General features: G+C 36.7%; 1 protein-coding gene across 1 annotated transcript in view; it reads right to left on the bottom strand.

Annotated features, from left to right (window-relative positions):
• Positions 1–21779, bottom strand: part of ENAH (ENAH, actin regulator) — a 171928-nt gene that overhangs the window by 72812 nt on the left and 77337 nt on the right. The window contains exon 2 of the mRNA XM_008059379.2: positions 8771–8936. Within this exon, the coding sequence (XP_008057570.2) occupies positions 8771–8936 (166 nt within the window). The remainder of the gene's footprint in view (positions 1–8770; positions 8937–21779) is intronic.

Below are 21779 nucleotides of genomic sequence, written 5' to 3'. Positions count from 1 at the left end.
CCCGCCTCAGCCTTCCAAGTAGCCGGAATTACAGGCCTGCGCTACCACGCCCGGCTGATTTTTTGATTTATTATAGAGATGAGGTCTTGCCAAGTTGCCCAGGAGGGTCTCAAACCCGCGGGCTCGGGCAATTCACTCACCTCAGCCTCCCAAAGCGCGGGATTACAGGCTGAGCCACCAAGCCCGGCTCCCTATTTTCTTAATAATGCTTCCTGCCATAAAGACTATGTTGTGTGTTAACAGTTTTTTAACATTTTTCTTTGCATCAGAATTTGTATTATATATGTTTTCTCATCCTTTTATTTTTCTAATTTTTCTGTATTTTTATATTTCAATGTGTATCTTGTTATGGACATATTTTGTATTATCTATCCAGTATACCAATCCCTGCTTTTAACTGAAGTATTCAATCCATTTACATTTAATGAAAATTATATATAAATTTGGGCCTAAGTCTATCATCTTACCATTTGGCTTTTTACCTGATCAGATGGTTCCACATTCCTTTGCCTCTTTTCTTACCTTCTTTTAGAGTTTACTATTATCCCCTCTATGAATTTGCTATACTTGTTTTCACTGTTGTTTTAGTGATTTCCCTAGAGATTACAATAGGCATATTAAATTTATCAAAGACAAACCTTAAAAGGGTACTTTTATCCTTTCTCAACAATATAAGAATTTTAGAGTTCTTTATCTCCACCAACACTTCCTCTCTCCCAACCTGGAGATACTCTCCTATTTTTATTGGGTATTTTAATTCTATGTCTATTTTAAGCCCCCTATTATGTCATGTGTCATTTAATACTGGGACTATGTTCTGAGAAATGTGTTGTTATATGATTTGATCACTGTGTGAACATCCTATAGTATACATACACAATCCTAGATGGTACTTCCTACCACACACCTGGGCTACATGGTACAGCATACTGCACTTAGGCTACAAACCTGTACAGCATGTTACTGTACTGAATACTGAAGGCAACTATAGCACAATGGGAAGTATTTATGTACAGAAACAGATCTGAACATAGAAAAGGTAAAACAAAATTATGCTATGAAAGATTTTTAAATGGTACACACGTATAGGACACTTACAACGAGAGGGGCTTGAAGTCGCTCTGGGTGAGTCAGTGGTGAGTGAATGTGAAGTACTACTGGACACTGATGTAGACTTTACAAACACTGTACACTTAGGCCACACCAGATTTATCTTTTAAATAAGGAAATAAAGTAATTGTGCTATGATGTTACAGTGTCACGGGGCAATAGGAATTTTTCAGCTCTATTATAATCTTATGAGACAACTGTCATATGTGCAGTCAGTCCTTGATCAAAACATCACTATGTGGTACATGATTGTATTCGTTTTATATAGTCAATGTCACTTAAGATTTACCCAGTATTTACTGTTGCTTTTTATTCCTTCTACCCTCTCTAAGCTTCTGCTGAAATCATTTTTTACCTTGAAGATCACAATTTAGAATTTCTTTCAATGTAGATCTCCTAGTGAAAAGTTCTCAGTTTTTCTCAAATATCTTTATTTCATCTTCATTTCTGAAGTACATTTTTACCAGGTATAAAATTCTAAGTGTTCATTTATCTTCTTTCAGTACTTGGAAATTCACTGCCTTCTAACTTGTTTCTATTGAGAACTCTAATTCTGTACTGAACTTCCTTCTACAATATGGGGCTTTTGGGGCCCAAATCATGACCTGAGAGATTACTAAAACAATCCCTCTTCATTAGCAGTCACTAAACTGCTCAGTTTCTCAATCCCTCTTTTCAAAGCTTACACATTCATTGTGGCTTCTTTAAAGTGGTCTCTTTTCCTCTGGTTGGTGTTAAGAGTTTAGCCTTGTATTTAATTTATAGTGATTACATTTTTTTTTTCTTTAAGAGACAGGGCCTCACTTTGTTCACCCAGGTTAGTGTAGTGGTGCAATCATAGCTCACGGCAGCCTCAAACTCCTGGGATCAAACAATCCTTCCAAAGTGTTGGGATTATAGGCATATCCCACTGCACCTGCCCAGTTTACAGTGATTTTAATATAATGGATTTATGTACAGTTTTCTTTATATCTATCTCACTTAAAATTTACATTTCTAAGCTGATATTCTTTCATCACTTTTGAAAATTCTCATTCATTATCTCTTCAATCATTGTTTCTGCTCCATTCTCTCCTCTCCTTCTCAGATTCCAATTACATCATATATTATACTTTTCCGCATATTCTTTATGTCTCTTTAAGCGCTTTTTAATATATTCATCTTTTTATTTCTCAGATATGTTCAGTTTGAATATTTTCTTCTGACCTATCTTCTAGTTCAATAATTCAACTGTTTCTAATTTTTTTGCAAAATCCATCTATCACCGAGTTGATAGCAGTCTATCCTGGTAAGTCCATTAACTAGATTACTCAGTGAATCTGCTCTATTATTATTCATTTTGTCTTCTTATAAGTTGGCTATTTGGACTGAGGGACAGACATTGTGTATGGTTAATTGTGTGGAAATTTTGAGGCCTACAATTGTGTTATATTTTTTCAGAGATGTAGCTTTGCTTCTGGCACATAATCTAATCACACAATCTAAACAGTGATTGAAATTATTAGGACCTGGGTTTCAGTTCCTATGAAGGTCAGTCTAATTCTGTACTGAACTTCCTTCTACGGTATGGGGCTTTTGGGTCCCAAATCATGATCTGAGAGACTACTAAAACAGTCCCCCTTCATTAGCAGTCATTAAACTGCTCGGTTTCTCAATCCCTGTTTTCAAACTTACACATGCATCTAGGTAAACACAGGTAGGTTCAAAGCTGGACTCACCTCTCTGGCTCTTGATTCTCTCAGATCACAGACCCCTAACTCGTCATTGCTATATAAGCTCCCAAGATCTTGTTCTTCTGAATATTCTGTCCAATGATTTTAGCTCTAAGGAGAGCCTCTAAGTTACCTCAACCACAATACTCAAACTTGAATTTATTTTTAAAATATGATAACCACTTGAACACATTGTTAACTAAAATAACGCAGACACAAAAGGACAAATATTGTATGATTCCATTTACATGAAATACCTGGAGTAGTCAAATTCACAGAGACAGAAAGTAGAATAGTGGTTACCAGGGGCTAGGAGGAATGGAAAATAAGAAGTTATTGCTTAACAGGTATGGAGTTTAGTTTAGGGTGACAAAAAGTTCTAGAGATAAATGGTAGTGATGATTGTACAACAATGTGAATGTACTTAAAGCCAGTGAACTGTACACTTAAAAATGGTTAAATGTTATGTACACTGCACCATAATAAAAGGCTGGAGTACAGTGGCTACTCACAGGTGCCCATCACAGCATACTAAGCCTTGAACTCCTGGCCTCAGGCAGTCGTCCTATCTCTGTCTCCCAAACAGCTGGTACTACAAGTGTGTGCCACCGTGTTCAGTTCATGTGGTTTTTATAAATATTTGGATGGGGACCACAAATCCTTAGCTACTAGAAACCCAAAGTTACTAAAATTTAACATTATCAGAAAATTATATACCCCATTTTCAGGCAAATCCATATCCTCGCTTGGCAAATAACTTAAAATGGAAGACAAGAGATGTGTCACATTTACTTTTTCAATTGTTCAGTAACAGAATGTTAAAAAAAAATTGTGAAAAAATTACGAGAATCAAAATTACACTATGTAAATGACTGATTTCCTTTTCCAATACAAAAATTTTAAATTTTAATTAATTCTTTCACTTGTCTAACCTTTAAGGAGAGACAATACTGGAAATAATCATTAAAAGTTTTAAAAGTAAGAAGGAAGTAGCATATATTTTCACCTAACAATAAGTACTTTCTCAGATGTCCAATAAGCTCATTGGCAGACTCGGACTTCTTTATTATCCTAAATTCTGTGCTTCTGATCCAATGAGCTTGAGTCTAGATTAGTGGTGACATGCTGTCTTACACACGCCCATCCATTTTTAGCCTGACCATAATAAACAGTGCAGTAAACACATACACTTCCTTGTGACTTGGCTCCATTTGATCTTGTCCATGGTCTCCTGTCTTCTCAGCAAACTGATGATGCTTTTATGCCTTCACTGAGCTTTGATTCACATTCATCACAGTCGAAACATTTAAGAGTGCTTCTTTGCTTACATGCTTAGCATCCCCATTTTTTACTGTTGCTTTCTTTCAAGACCAGGAACTATATTAGCTATTAATATAGTTATATAGAACTTAATAGTTCTGGGTACTGGGCTTAGGTTTTAATAGCTAATATAGTTTAATATATTCATATGACATAGTTATATGATTGTGCATATCCAATTTTATAAATAAGTGGTGAGTAGTTTTAGCAGCTCTTACTACAGAAAGCTTAGGTGTTTAATAAGCTGCAATAACATCTTTCCACTTGGAATAGACTTATAGCCATTTCTTAATTAATTATTAATTTCTTAATACAACAATTGTACCCTCGAATGACAGAAAACCAATTATTTATTGAATTTATTCCTAGGTATTATCATTTGTTTCTTTACATAGTATCACTGTAAAAGTATATTTTCCAATTGTTTATTGTTAGTTATACAAAAATACTAGTGATTTTTATATACTGATCTTGTATCAAGCAACCTTGCTGAAAATCTTGTTAGTTCTTTTTTTTTAATTTTGAGACAGGGTTTCACTCTGTCACCCAGACTGGAATGCAATGGCACCAGCACGGCTCACTGCAGTCTCAAACTCCTGGGCACAAGCAATCCTGCTGCCTCAGTCTCCCAAGTAACTGGGACTACAGGTGTACCTCACCACACCTGGCTAACTTTCCTATGTTTTTGTAGAGACAGGGTCTCACTTTGTTGCCTAGGCTGGCCTTGAACTACTGGCCGGAAGCAATCCTCCTTCCTCAGTCTCCCAAAGTGTTGGGACTACAAGCATGAGTCACTGCACCTGGAAGTTCTAATAGTTTATCTGCAGATACTTGTGGGAGATTTTGATGTAGACAATTACATCATTGGTGAGCAGAGTCAGCTGTTTCTTCTTTATTGATCCTTAAGGCTTTATTTCTTCATCTTTGTATTGTTAGGTTATCTAGAGCCTCCTCTATAATACTAAATGAAAGAAATTAGAGCTGAAATCCTCAACTTATTCACACGTTTAATGGAAATGCTCTTGACATTGTATGATATTGTTAAGATATTTGCAGTATGCTTATATTATCTACCCTTATCAGCTTACAAATTTTCATTTTTATGACTAATGCACAGAGAATTATTATGTGTTGATTTGAATTTTATCAAGTGCTTTTCCCGAATCTCCTGCTTTTTGTAGGTTTTCTTCTGGTAAATGATATTAAGGTTATCAATGTTAAACTATCCTTATGTTACTGAGACAAAGAGAAAAAAGCTCAATTTCGTTCTTTTTAAATTTTTTGTAGAGACGGGGTCTTGTTCAAACTCCTGACCTCAAGTGATCCTCCTGCCTTGGCCTCCCAAAGCACTAGGATTACAGGAGTGAGTCACTGTACCTGGTTGATAGGCTCAATTTGATTAAGAGGTGGGTTTTTTTTTTAAATTGGAGCTTCACTCCATCGCCCAGACTGTAAGCATGCTCACAGCCACCACAGCATCAACCTGCTGGGCTCAAGCAATCCTTCCGTCTCAGTCTTCCAAGTAGCCGGAACTACAGGTGTTTGCTACCATGCTCAGCTAATTTTTTGATTTATTGTAGAGATGAGGTCTTGCCAAGTTGCCCAGGCTGTTCTCGAACCCGTGGGCTCAGACAATCCTCTCACCTCGGCCTCCCAAAGTGCTGGGATTACAGGCTTAAGCCACTGCGCCTGGCCACTTTTTTTTTAATACTGCATTGGTCTGTTAATATCTTATTGAAGAATTTTATATCTATTTCTATGTTCACAATTGGAACTGGCTTATAATTTTCCTCTCTCAAACACTTATCAAAATTATACTAGCTTTATAAAATATCATTGTCTACAATGAATGCATAAAACAGGTAATATCTTGAAGTTTTTATATTTTATTTTAAATGCTCTGGACTCTCCTGAAGCTTTTTTAAAACTGAGGAGTAGATTTACTACATGGTTGTAGATCTTTTGTTTTTCTACTTTTGTCAGTTTTAGAAATTTATGTTTTCTACAAAATGGTTTGCTTATTGGCATAAAGATTTTTATAATATTTGGTTATAATTTTTATGTCCTAGCCGGGCTCGGTGGCTCAGCTTGTAATCCTGCACCTTTGGGAGGCTGAGGTGTGTGGATTGCCTGAGCCCATGGGTTCGAGACCCGCCTGGGGAGGTCTCATCTCTACAATAAATCAAAAAAATTAGCCAGGCGTGGTAGCACGCACCTGTAGTTCCAGCTACTCGGAAGGCTGAGGTGGAAGGATTGCCGGAGCCCAGCAGGTCGAGGCTGCGGTGGCCGGGAGCGGCCACTGCACTCTAGTCTGGGCGACAGAGTGAGAACTCCAACTCAAAAAAAAAAAAAATTTTTTTTATGTCCTTCCTAAAACTATAGTGGCATTCTTCTTTTCACCTCTACTATTGGTTATTTGTACCTTTTCCTTTTTTGTCTGATTTTGCCAGTTTGTCTAGTTAGTCTTTACAATGAAGCAGCTTTTGTGTTAACAGTTTCTATTTATTTTTATTTAATTAATATCTTGTATGTTTAGTATTTTCTTCTGCTGTCTTTGAGTTAAGTTCATTACTTTTTAGTTTTCCTTTTTTTCCTACTATATACAGTAAAGAATTGTCCACCCAAGGACAGCTTAGATGTCCCATAAATTTCTATATGCACTATCACTCAAGTGATATTCTCATTTCTTACTTTCTAAGTATCTCTAATCTTCATAATGATTTAATCTTAATGTCACAAATTATTAGATTTTAAATTTCTAAACATGTTTTAAGAAACATAATCTAAGAGTCATAGGATAATTTCTCTTATGAATAAAAATTTTAGTGTTTCATATGGAAATTCCTGGCTTCAAGAAACTTCTTTAAGATTATTTTTAATAATTTTTATTTTTTTGTCAATGTAGGGTTGTTCATCTGTACTGTCAAATGACCAGTTCACTCAATTTACCAAAAATGTATTTACTTTACAGCTTTCGTTTAGAATGTTGTATTAAGTATGTTCAACAATTTCTACAAAGTTTTATTTGTCCAGTTTTCATTTTTTCCTATAATAGCATCTTAGGGAGTATTTGATCTGTCTCTGGCCTAACTCACTGCTAGAACATTGTGTTGGAAGAAAAAACAAAGAGGAGAGAAAGCACTCAGCACAACTTAGACTAACAATAGTACAGAAGGGGCTACTGGCAAAGAGACCGGGGAGACCAAAGAAAGGTTGTGTATCAAAAGAAGGAAAACTGGAGAGACAGTAGGGAGGATAACGAAGAGAGTAAGAGGGCATGGCACAAGGAAGACAGAGAGAAGGTAGCCTGAGACGCCATACAGAGAGGCAGACTGAAATAATATATATTAAATGGATAAATTTGATAAATTTAGTGAATTACGCTTTCTGCAGACTGACTCAGAGCTGTGAAAGTTTCTTTCCAGAGGGGCACTGTATTTGTTTTTACCAGGTACCCAAAGAGTTTCATGGCCTGCAGCTAGTGTTTGTTAATTTCTTGACTGGAGATGTATATAAGTGAAGTTGGAGTTTCCCGTTTCTCAAGGTAGCTTCTAAATCACCTCAGACAGAAACACACTCTCTTGTGTCCCTGTGCTGACAGGAGTATTTCTCTTAGTCTTCTCTTTATAGGGTGCTGCCCCTCTAAGTCCCTGTTTTTTGCAGAGCTATCAGTTTCACAGCCCAACTACCCATAGGCCCACAGTTCCTATATGCATGTATGACAAATCTTAGTCCCTAAGTTTATAATCTCCATTCTAAAACCCCGGGCTACTGCAGCATGCATTTACACTATACCAATACACAGTATAGCAAAAGCCTAGGAATCTATCTTTCTTTAGTGAGAGCTCAGCTGGGCACTGAAAATAGCGTTTTTTTCTCGTGCATGTGTGGCAGGATGATTTTAACAACAGTTGATTCCTTGATGTATCTTTGGCTAATATTTTTTCCAATGATATTTTGTAAATCTACTCCTTATAAAAGTCCTTGCCTTTAGTGTATAGTTAAGACTACTAAAACTCTATTTACTTTTTCCTCTATCTGCTACTTCTCATCTGTTAAGGCTCAAGAAATCAAGTAATCAGATAATCCAGCTACTTTCTAGGAAATTCCGAGCAAAGAATTAGTAAGAGCTTAGTTGTCATCCCAAAAAGAACTGCAAAAAGTCTAACTATTAGCAACATCAATACCTACCATTTCTCTATCATATATGAACTTAACTATATTTTCTGAAGTTATTTACATTTTCAACTCCTTCCTCTAGCCCCATACTCCACACCCTTAGCAGGAAATGAATTCCATAAATATGCTACTTAGGGAGTATTTCACTTTTGTTTGTCCAAAATTTACTTTACATTCCAAAAACTAGCTAATTGGAAGGCCAGAAGATCTAATGAAGATTCATACTAGAAAAAACTCACATTTATATTTTTGTACAATTAGTTTTAAGTTCTCATCTAAATTTCAGCTTCATAAAAGGTAGAAGGGATAGAGAAGCAAACCCATAATCAGTTTTTTCCAGAGAGACTATTTTGATTATAATCTTAAAGCACTACTTTATTTTAATGAATATACCAAGTCCTTATGTAATACTAGATCTTCTTGAAGCAAGAATTTTAATAGACCCTTACCTGATGGTCCTGAATCTTCCTGCCCACCACTCTGAATGTGTTGTTGCCTGTATGGTGATATATATGAACTCTGCTGAACCCAGTTGAGCCACCAGCTGGCACCCACTTCTTATTGGCATCATCATAAACCATCACAGCAGCTCTTGCCTGACAGATACTCTGTTCACTGTAAAAAATAAAATATTCATACTTAAGATATTTAAAATATGCTAAGTGTCTCGCATAGTCATATAAACCTGGTAGTCAGTCAACAATTAGTGCTGTTACTGGATGCTGGAAACAATAGTGAATAAGACCGAGGTTTTCTGCCTTTATGAATAAAGTCTAATGAGAAAGACAAAAAAAATAAAGTATAATAACATTAGACAAAAAAGAAGACAATTAGGATCCACAAAGAACACAAGCAACACAAGAAATGTTTTCTTCTAAATTTGAGTATTTAATTCATTCATTAAACCAAACAAAACCGCACGTATGAATTAATTACCATTTGTGTAGCTGTATGTATGTTTATTATATCTGTGACCTGTCTGTGATTACCTCTCTTTTTTTTTTTCTGAGTTGGTCTCACTCTGTCTCCCAGGCTGGAATGCAGTGGCACGCTTACAGCCACCACAGCCTCCACCTGCTGGGCTCAGGTGATCTTTCCGCCCCAGCCTTCCAAGTAGCTGGAACCACAAAGATTACCCCTTCTTTACTGGCGAAATTATTTTTCTCATTAGGCTTGCTTCAAGGTCTATAACAAATTCTGATAAGCACTATCTACCCCTTGAGACATGGAGTAGCCTCTAACAATCAAACGATGGAAATGTTATTAATACTAAATCCTTGATTTCCCCTTGGGCAAGGTAAGATCCTATGCTTTTAATGTCTTCATTTAAAAATGAAAAAGGAAAATGAGGTGATTTCTAAAGAGCCTAACAGATTTTGAGTTCTAACCTCCACAGATAAATGGTAAAGAGGAATAGACCATTCCTGTGTTCGAATTTTTAAATCTTAGTTTCATCTATCTCAATATTTGATATCCTGTAAGACTGAGATACACAAATAAATAAAATATAGAGGTGATCTCAATTTCATATAAGCAACACATTCATCTTTCAAATGTTTTATAATACTGCTGGAAAAAATTAACTTGAACTTCACTTTATTTCACACCATGTTTTATTTATGTATTTGTTTGTGGTTTGTTTAGAGTCAGAGTCTCACTCTGTCACCTGTTCAAGCAATCCTTCTGTCTCAACCTTCCAAGTAGCTGGGACTACAGGCGTGCACCGCCACACCCAGTTAATTGTTTGGTTTATTGTAGAGACGAGGTCTTGCCAAGTTGCCCAGGCTGGTTTTGAACCCCTGAGCTTAGGTAATTCTCTCGCTTCTTCCTCCCAAAGTTGCTGGGATTATAAGTAAGAGTCACCATACCAGTACCATGTTTTCTTTTTTTTAAAAATCAAATACCAAAAGTTCACAACAGAAAAAACAAACAAAAATAACCAAGTACATTTATGCTATGCTCACTATTAACACAATTAAAACTCTTTCTCCATACAGACAAGTCTTTCAATACTCCTGATGTTTAGGTAATAATTAATAGAGATCCTCCTAAGGAGCTCATGCAACCCCATCCTTAACAAAAGGATGCTCATTCTACCAATTTTATTTACAAAGATTGTAAACAATTAATCATCTGGGGTTCTTCCTCCAAATTATCAGAAACAAAATGTCACCCTCACACCCTCTCTTGTTGCTCACACTTTTGCCCCATCTCTCAACCCATCCAGTACAGATAATGAATGCAGCTTTGCAGGAGGTGGTATGAGTTTTATTATTGTCCTATGACTTGATGACAGAAGATCGTAGGAGATCTAGAGAGGTCACAGCAATGAGTAAAAAAACTTTTTAAAAAACAGGGTTATAATTGTTTATAATTTTCCATTGGAAAAATTTTACAAAAACTAACTTATATCAGTATTTGTGCAGCAATTTTTTATGCTGAATTTTTTATACTGAAAATTTTTTTTTTTTTTTTTTGAGTTGGAGTCTCACTCCCGGCCACCGCAGCCTCGACCTGCGGGGCTCCAGTGATCCTTCCACCTCAGTCTTCCAAGTAGCCGGAATTACAGGCATGCGCTACCACACCCGGCTGAATTTTTGACTTATTGTAGAGATGAGGTCTCGCTGCCCAGGTGGGTCTCGAACCCGTGGGCTCAGGCAATCCACTCACCTCAGCCTCCCAAAGGCGTGGGATTACAGGCTGAGCCACTGAGCCCGGCTGCACTGAAATTTTTTAGAAAAATATTTCAGTGGATAAAAACAAGTCAATAACTAAAGCTTGAATTATTTTTAAAAGATTGATTAAAGAGCATTTGTCAGTACAGCAGTTGAAACCTCTTTATCATTCACAACAGAAATACTTGTTAAATGACAACATTTATATAACCCTATGCAAAGACTGGGAAACAAGCTAAGGCCAAGTGCCTCTTACAGCTTACAATTCGAGAAACAAATTTACTGCTAACTGTAAATAATCATTCGATAAACAAATCTGCAGGTTAAGACAGGACAGAATTTTCCAGTTTTCAAAAATTAATATTTTTGCACCTACATTATGCTTCCCAAAGTTTAAGAGAAATAATGTCTCTTCAAGAAGTCCCAGGAGAAGCCGGGCTCGGTGGCTCAGCCTGTAATCCCGCGCCTTTGGGAGGCTGGGGTGAGTGAATTGCCTGAGCCCGCGGGTTCGAGACCCGCCTGGGCAGCGAGACCTCATTTCTACAATAAATCAAAAAAAAATCAGCCGGGCGTGGTAGCGCATGCCTGTAATTCCAGCTACTTGGAAGGTTGAGTCGGAAGGATCACTGGAGTCCAGCAGGTCGAGGCTGCGGTGGCCGGGAGCGGCCACTGCACTCCAGTCTGGGCGACAGAGTGGGACTCCAACTCAAAAAAAAAAAAAAACAAAGAAGTCCCAGGAGAATCATATAAGATAAAGTAGTAACTTCATTTTGTAAAGAGATCATTCCATGCCTCAAAAAAAAAAATTGTTTTTTAAAGTAGGAAATCTAAAGCAAGGAGAGTTTTCCTCCACCTTTTTCCTCCCCATTGCTGTACAATAGGTTGCTGCAGACATCATAAATATTGAAATATATTATTAATTGAACAGTTTTGACTAGTGCTTAATTAACCAAAATATGTACAAACCACCTAGCATTCAAAGATCCAGTTACTTCAATTTCCCTGGACAGAAACAAGAACATCTCCAAGTAGCCAAGAAAGGTCAAAAAGTAAAAAATTGACTAGCTTTCTGATTAAGATGAAAAGAAACCTTCAAAATGAGATGTTAAGGATACAAACCCAAACAAAGCCAGGAATAAAGAGAAGAAAAAATGGGATAGAGGTAAGAGCTGAAGTGTTACTGGAGTAGTACTAGCCACATGGTATTGTATATGGCAAGCTGAGAAGGGACAGGTTACACCCAAATAACTGTGTAGTCACAGAAGACATCAGGTACTCAGAGAAGCCACATCAAAGTCCTGCCAGGAAAGAATGGCACTGTATGCTGGGGTTTCATGGCAAATGCAACTCAACCTTCCCATTACTTTTCACAGCCTCTGAGGACCTCTCCTCACTAGAAACATTCTGTGGTATAATAAAAAAAACACAGCTGACCCTTGAACAACATGATTTTAAATTGTACCAGTCCAGTCCATTTATATCATTTTTTTCCAATAAAAATTACACCAAGCGTGCCTGCCCTTCCTTCCACTTCCTCCACCTCAACCACCTGAGACAGCAAAACCAGCCCCTCCTCTTTCTTCTCCTCCTCATCAGTCTATTCAATGTGAAGACAGAAAAGATAAAGACCTTTATGATAGTTCACATCCACTTAATGAATAATATATATTCCTTAAGATTGTAATAACATTTTCTTTTATCTAGCTTAATTGTAAAAATGCAGTAAAAAAAATGCATGTAACATACAAAACATGTGTTAATAAGTCATAAGCCTTCCACTGGACAGAAGGCTATTAGTAGCATTCAATTGTATTTAGTCTTTGTCCCAGGTTTCTGGCACAAAGCTCCAGAAACCCTTAGAAACCTCTGAGTATCTCTGGTACGCTAATGAGATGACTCTTGACTAAGGGGCTCCTAGATAGTTTCAGGATGGGGCTGAGTAGCCAGGTATATCAAGGCATGATTTGAAGGCTGGAACTCAGCCCCGCCCTTCCCTCCCACATCTGGGAAGGGGAGAAGGGCTAGAGAATGAATTAAATCACCAATGGCCAGGGACTTCATCAATTACGACTACGTGATGAAGCCTTCACAAAAACCCTAAATGGCAGAGCTCGGAATTTCTGAGTTGGTGAGCACATGAAGGTGGCTAGGAGAGTAGCACTCAGAAAGGGCATGAAAGATTCATTCAACCTCCACCCTCACCCCTACCCCATAGCTTACCCTATGCATCTCTTCCATTTGGCTGTTCCTTAATTTGTCCTTTGTAACAAACTAGCATTAGTGAAGCGCATTCCTGAATTCTGGGAATCATTTCAGTGAATTACCAAACGTGGGGTGCAGGGCTCTGGCATTTGTGAATTTGGAGTCGGCTGGGCAGACATGTGGGTAGCCTGGACATTCCATTTGCATCTGGCATCTGAAATGAGGGCAGCCCTATGAGTCTGAGCCCTTAACCTGTGGGGTTTGTGTTAACTCTGGATAGCATCAGAACTGAATTGAATTGCTGGACACCCAGTTGGTGAGAAAGAATAGATTGTTGACGTGAGGAGAAAAAAAACAACACTCACATACCAACTCCAATTACATGTGTTATGCACAAAATGAACCAGTGGTAAGCAACTGTAGATTTCATGGAGCTGTAAACTTCAAAAACAGACTGGATGAATCAATACAAAATCGGTTGTCAATGTTTGGACCTACTTGCCAGGTATGTGAAGGGAGCTGGGAGTGGGGATAACTACTTAAAAGTAAAGATATTTTTGCGATCTAAAAATAAGAATAAAAATCTCAAAACAAAGATAAATCACTAAGTGTAATAACAAGCTTTCTAGACAATTCTGTACATTGTCTAGTTTTTCCCCCCATTTCTCCCTGGTCTACTTAGTCAAGGGCCTGCTTTAAACTATGATTGGCCTTAGCCACAACATAAAGTATCGCAGAATGTTCACTGGTGAATATTCAAATAACAGAGCAATAATGCATCGCTATACTACCTTCCTATCTACATCATGACAAGCCTCAAAATGAGCACCTAGTCAAAGTCTTCAAGATTCTGAGTCAGTGAAGGAACTATGCAAAAGATTAAATTAGTAAATTACTGAGCTGTAGTTTTGTGAAGATCATGCACTAAATTAGTTATAAACAAAAATTTTTTATGACCCAATGCAATCGGTATATATAGTTATTATATTTCATCTTCCTGGTGTTAATTTTGGTATTTTAAAATTAAATATGGCATTAAAAGGCTAGAGACATCTGGTTTAAAAGGGAAAAAAAAAAGTCTAAAACCCATGGCACCACATTACAATTTTGTAGCTTTGCCAGGTAATTCATTTCTGAATATAGTCAAATGTCCTGAGCAGTTATATATGCTATTAGGGAATGCTTGCCAAAATCTATTCTCATATGTACCAATGAATGAAACGTTTCCTGGTATCTAAACAGACTACAGATTGCTGGGCTATTCTTGTATATACTATTTATTGAGAATGCAGTAAAACCAAATCTAACAAATACCAACTTCCTTTCAAAGATATGACTTATTAATTATTACTTGCCAAGGAAAGCATGAATATGACATGTAGTCTGTTTAGATACCAGGAAACGTTTCATTCATTGGTACATATGAGAATAGATTTTGGCAAGCATTTTCCTAATAGCATATATAACTGGTCAGGACATTTGACTATGTTCAGAAATGAATTACCTGACAATACATAGAGTGCCCAATACATAGTAGGCACTCTTTAAATGCTTTTGCAATGCATAATTTCATATAACAAAATCTTACTATTCGTGAAGACCTGAATCAAGTACTATTCCTTCTATAAAGTCTTCCTGGGATCCCCAAAGCCAGAATTAATTGCTGCCCCCACCCCCCCACCCAGTTCTCAGTATTCATTAATCTCTCAACAAGCAAGATTCTACAAAAAGGTAATGTTTGAACTATGGGAAGGAGTTGCGTTTTACTCCAAGTATATAGTGGGAAGCCACTGGAGGGCTTTAAGCAGAACATGACTTACATTTTTAAAATATGACTCTAGTTACTATGTAGAGAAGGAATTCAGGAAGGTGTCATGGAAATCAAGAATAGAAGCACAAATACCAGACTAGAAAAGAGGAGAGGAAAGCATGTGGGAGGTTTGTTGGAAGTATAGCAGAAAGGATTTACAGATAGATAGGATGTAGAAGAGGGGGCAACCAAAAGAAGGAAAAATATGAAAGTGCCTAGCATTTTACAGATACTCTCAAAGTAGTATATAACACACTGAAAAGTATATCATGATTGAAAGTCATAGTCAACTCATTTATTTTTATAGACATATAAACATGTCTTCACTATCTTTGAAAATGGAGACTATGTCATTCCTTCTTGAACTCCCCACGTGCATCAAAGGGCCCAGTCTGGTACATTTTCAACACTTGTACAATAACCTCTTCTACACTACTTGCAACTTAAGAGAGAATTCCTAAAGAAAGAGAATTAACATCATGCTTGTTTTGATACTGAGTCATTCTATGAACTAAGATGTCATTTATTCAGAAGATAAATTTTTTAAAATTATTTTATTTTTAAAATGTGGGGTTATGGATTAAGGATCAAATATTAAGGAAGAAATTACACAAAAATGTTTGGAATGTAAAAGATAGGATTGCCATCATATCCTCTGATGTCAAATGTTTTGCTAAAGTCCACAATATTATGACTTTTCAAGCATTAAAGAGGCTTAGCGTAAACACAGTATCTGGTTAACTCAATTCTACAAATACTGTTCGCATCTATATCACAGGTCCTGGCATATAGTATAAAACTAAGTGAGGCCATCTTGGTTATAAAAGGTTATATATTCAAATAAGAATAATGAACATAAATTTTTCTCATATAGGAAAGTAAACAATAAACAGCATGTCTTGTATATAGTGTTAAGTACCAGAAGAATCACAAATAAAGTACATTTTCTTAGTCCATAGCACCACTACCACAATACTGGAATCACAATACTACAAATAGAGAACCCTCCCAGACCTTTACTTCTCACACACATTCAGTCACCAAGGCCTGGCAATTCTACTTCCCAAAGACTTCTACAATTTGTTCACAATGCCCAAAGCTTTAATTTGGGTCCTCCCAAGTTTCTCAGCTGGATTATTTAAGCGGTCTCTTAACTGGTGTCTCTGACTACAGTTCTACTCCCTCCTCATGTATCCAGAGGGATATTTTTTCTAAATCAAATCTGATCATGTCACTTGTTTGGTTAAATACCTCAAAGAGGCATTGCAGGATAAACTGACTTCAAAGCATGGCATAAAGGGTCTACTGTGACATAGCTTCCATCTTCCTCAATGTTCATTCTTCTTTCAAATACCTACTAAGCATGTAATGTATGCCAGACACTATTTTACCACCCTAATGCTGGGAGCACACTGGTGTTCAAAATAGTCCGAAATCCCAAAATCGCAGCAGTAACAGTGATGTCCTACTTTTCACGTAGCCATGCCTTCATACATGCCTACCCCTCTAAATGACCTATCTGCCCTATTTTCCTCTTTCTAAATACCTTCTAATTCTGACCTGTTCTTCACATTTTAGAAGAACAAAGTCAGCTCCTCTTGAAAGTTATCATCCCCCCAAAATAAGATCTTATTTTGTGTTCTCACAATATACTGTGCATATCTTTTCTCTACCAACATCAGATGTTAAACCCTTGAAGAGTTGGCATTGTATCTCTTCATCTCCCCTAATTAAACATGTGTTAAAGAAGTGACCTGAAAAGTGGTGGGAGACACTAAGTGTAAAAAGCAAAAAATCTATAAACTTTGAGTAAGAGCTCTGAAATATGCCAGTGAAAGATGCTTTCTGACTTCCAATGCCCAAATGGACAATCTCTCCAGTCCTCTCCTTTCCATCTATAAAACACAGCACTAATCACTCTGCACTCTTCTGTTCCTAGAGGTTAGATCGTGCTTACCAAGAATTAGTTGTGATTGTGACCAAATGCATTTATTCCAACTGTACTTGTATTGAAATTATTCAATTCAAATAAATTCATATGATGTGAGAATACAAAAATTTTATAAAAATTAAGCTGAATGTTTTGGAAAGCCTTTATCAAGGTAAATCACTAACAGGATCATACAAGTCTAGCAGAATTCTATATTCAGAATGCTCTGCATATGTCTAAGTTCCCTTTCCACTTCAAAGAAACCAAAGATGAAACATTGTCACTACCTGTTAGGACATGCTACAGGAATTATCATCACTAGACTAATACCAAAGAAAAAGACAGTAGAAGACTAGAGAACAAACACATTTGCTATAAAAATAGACTAAAAGGTTTGAAGGGTGGGAGACACCACAGGAACAGGTATTCAGAGGGACAACCATATGAAGAGGCTGCCAGAGGGCGGTATCTGCAAGGCAAGGAGAGGCCTCAGAGGAAACCAACCCGGCCAGCACCTTGATCTCAGACTTCCAGCCTTTGAAACTGAGAAAATATATTTGTTTAAGTCCTAAAATAAAAATAAAAATGTTTAGAGTTATAAATCATTAAGGATACCAAACTTTATTTCAGTTAATTAACCACTATCATCAGTAGATCAAATTAGATATAAGGACTCTACTATGACATAAATTTATAAAATATTAAATAACTTTTCTCCTTATTAAGAATCAGGAAGCCGGGCTTGGTGGCTCAGCCTGTAATCCCGTGCCTTTGGGAGGCTGAGGTGAGTGGATTGCCTGAGCCCGCGGGTTCGAGACCCGCCTGGGGAGTGAGACCTCATCTCTACAATAAATCAAAAAATCAGCCGGGCGTGGTAGTACATGCCTGTAATTCCAGCTACTTGGAAGGCTGAGGCGGAAGGATCACCAGAGCCGAGCAGGTCGAGGTTGCCGTGGCCGGGAGCGGCCACTGCACTCCAGTCTGGGCAACAAAGTGAGACTCCAACTCAAAAAAAAAAGAATCAGGAAAAAAAAAAATGCTGCTTGTTAGTTACAATTAGGTTCTGCCATCATGGATGAGGGAAAACACCGTGATTGCTCTGATAAACACCAGATACAAATAATGGCAGTAAACAAACTTATTTTCTGCAAGGCAAGAAACCCAACTGAATGCAGCAGGTCCTAATATACAGAAAAGCAAAACTTCCCCCAACCACCACACAGTTGTATATCACTCATCTTTTTGAGAAGTATCAGTAATAAATAAAAGTTAAAAGTATCAATGTCACTATTAAACTCTTTAGCTTACACCATCTATATTCATGTGCAAAGTACAACTGCAATCTAGTATAATAACTGATCCAAAGTCACCAAAGAAAATGGCCCATCAAAATGGTCATTCTGCAAGACAACAAATCTCTTAAAACAGGGAAAAATCAGTAAGGTTAAGTAATATGTAGAAAAAGTACCTTAAAGGAGGTACTTACTGCATATAGTTATGTGTGTTTAGGAATAGTGGGAGTAATCCTTTTTATCAAAAAAGGTTCTTATAGTACTATTTGACTTTAATCATGAATGCCTCTTACTTGAGTAAGTACAGAATCTGTGAATATCAATAAACCTGGCTTAGGCAATAAAAAGAACCTGACCCTGGGAGACAGAGAATGATAAAGACGATGAAAATGCACAATTTCCATGTTCTTAGAATCATAAATGAGAGGGAAAAATTGGATAGAATTTATAAGAGCTTGTAGAGACAGAGGAAAAAAATGAAATCATGTTGGAAGGAAATTCTAAAAACATAAGAATGCAAAAAAGAAATATTAACAAACTAAAAAGATTAAGACTTTAGGATAGAGGGAAACCTGCCTCATCTGTGCAACTTTAGCTGGGTACATACTAAAGACAGCCTGCTGCTAAGAAGCACAGACAAATTCAAGCAATGTTGTCTTTTCCATGATATGTAAGACTAATTAACAAAAACAAAGCAAACATTACTTGAACAAAATCAAGACTAACTGTTTCAGGAGAATGCATTCTACAACTATCCTAAGATAAATATTTCAGAGCCTATGTTTCAGGGTATTGAACTGTAGTCGCAAAAAATCCTAACGAAATCAGTGAGGAAAATGTATTGATGATTACTGTCTGCACTACTGAATACAGACTAACATATGAGTATCCCCCTTTAGTCATGATCATAAAGAATTTTTACCACCTGAACTTAAGAGGTAAGGACTTTATGAGCTGTGATCATGCCACTGCACTCCAGCCTGGGCGACAGAGTGAGATCCGGACTCAAAAAAAAAAAAAAAAAAATCCTAATCTCTTGGTTATATTATGAAAAACCTAAGACCCAGAAACAAGTGAGATAAGTTAATTACTAAACCAGTGTTATGATGATACTACTAACAAATACTAATAATAACAGTAAAAAAAAACTAACATGTATATAGTACTTACCAAGTGCCATATACTATGTGGTTTGTTTTTATTAATTCATTTATCTCTTCAACAACCTTATTTTGTAGGTAATGCTAATCTCCTCATTTTACAGATAGGAAACTGAGACACACAGATGTGAATCAACTTGACCAAGGACATACTGTAGGAGGATGCAGAAACGGGATTCAAAGCAGTCAATCTGTGAGTCTGGACTTGCAACCATTCTACTCAAATAGGAGAGTTAGAGTTTGCCTAACTATCAACTATACTAGCTCCATCATGTGTTTTCTAGTATTTCCACATTTTACTTCATGTTATATTTAATTTGAAGCTAAGGGAAGGGAATTTTATCTGCTGAAATTAATGCTACCTTTAGAAATAAGGTTTTTAAAGATTTCACTATTAAAAATATGCTAACCTATAGCAAAATCATGTCTAGAATATCACAGATTCATTAAAGAAAGCAGTAAGAAACTTATTCATAAAATTAATATTCCAGGGAAAGTTTCTTTCAAATAGAATCGCAATCTTCTTCAAAAAATTACATGAAAGACAAAATCTGTAGTAAACATTTTAGGCGTCAAACTATAGATACATATAGTAGAGTAACAGCTGTCATTCCATTATTTTAAACTACTCTAATGTTGTTTCTACAGGATGTATGTGTTTAATAGCACACTGAAGAAAGCACATTAACTTTTAAATCTATTAGCTACTTAGAAGAATACAGGTCCCCATTTTTCAAAAAGAATAGGTAAAAAGAAATGCTTTGTTATTTTCAAAATACTTTGCTATTTTCACCCAAGTAGAAAAGTATCGACTAGAAAATTAAGAGAAAATTTCAACAACCTAAAACTACAGAAAAAGATCTTTTCAAATAAACAAAGACCAAAAAAGGTTGAATATGAATACAGACTGAACTAAAGCTGACACAACTACTTACTAATATCTTGGGAGGTCAGGGTCCATGTATTATTAATATATTTATATTAGGTAGGTGTTTAACACTTAGGAGTTCACTAAATTTCTGCTGAATCAAATACCTGGAGTAGACTGAAACAATATATATGTATAAATTTTTTTTTCCTAAGGTGGGAGTCTCACTCTGTTGTCCAGGTTGGAGTGCAGTGGCACACTCACAGTCACCCCAGCACTGACCTGCTGGGATCCAGTGATCCTTCTGCCTCAGTCTTCCAAGTAGCCAGAACTACAGGCATGCACTACCACGCCCAGCTAATTGTTTATTTATTGTAGAGATGAGGTCTTGCCGAGTTGCCCAGGCTGGTCTCGAACCCGCGGGCTCAGGCAGTCCACTTGCCTCGGCCTCCCAAAGTGCTGGGATTACAGGATGAGCCACCAAGCCCAGCCAATTTTTTTTTTTTTTTTAAGTATAAGAAAGCTCCATTTTATGGCTGAGTTTTTGACAAAATTGGCAGAGACCTCACACATTTCCCTTTTAGACTAGTGGTTACTTTTCTGTCTCTGATTTTCCTATAATTGAACATACTTGAATTATAATATGAATCCAAATTTGTCGTAAAAAATGTGAAAGGTCAGCAGAATCAGTGAACTCTGATACAGTCATTTTCTTTCTTCTTTTAAAAATAAATGTACCATCATCTTAAAATTACAATATGGCATTAGAGTTAATTACCCTTTAAACCAGTCATTGATACAAGATTCTTTATGAAAAATTCAGTCTTTCACAAAAACACTAAAAAACAATTTATAAGTTGGCAAAGTTTAATAAAGCAATTATTGCTTAGGTATCTATCATTTGTATTTTTTTAGAGACAAGGTCTCACTCTGTCATCAATGCCAGAATACAGTGGCATGATCAAAGTTCAATGTAAACTTGAACTCTCAGGCTCAAGCAAACCTCCTGCCTCATCCTCCTGAGTAATTGGGACTACAAGCACATGCCACCACACCCGGATAATTTTTTAAAAACTTTTTGTACAGGGTCTTGCTATGTTGCCGAGGCTGGTCTCTTAACTCCTGGCCTCAATTGACACTCCTGCATTGGCCTCCCAAATCAGTGGGATTACAAGGATGAGCCCCTGTGCCCAACCTGTACTTTTAAATTAGTAGAAATCTCTCTCATCTGAGAGATTTCTACTAATTTAAATCAAAATTACACTCAAAGCTAATTCCTTCTCATGCCTACCTGTAGGAGGCAGCTTCTAAGATGGATCTCAATACAGGGATTTGTACAGGTATTTGGATACCCATGTTCATAGTAACATTCTTCACAATAGTCCAAAGGTGATAATAATAAATGTCCACAACAGATGAACAGATAAACAAAATGAGGTACATACATACAGTGGAATATTATTCAGTCTTAAAAAGGAATAAAATTTGGACGCATACTACATGTACGAGCCTTGAAGATAT

This window comes from Carlito syrichta, unplaced genomic scaffold (assembly GCF_000164805.1).
Source record: "Carlito syrichta isolate Samal-C Ts95f unplaced genomic scaffold, Tarsius_syrichta-2.0.1 Scaffold304017, whole genome shotgun sequence".
Taxonomy (NCBI): Eukaryota; Metazoa; Chordata; class Mammalia; order Primates; family Tarsiidae; genus Carlito; species Carlito syrichta.
This window is presented reverse-complemented; position numbering and strand designations above follow the sequence as displayed.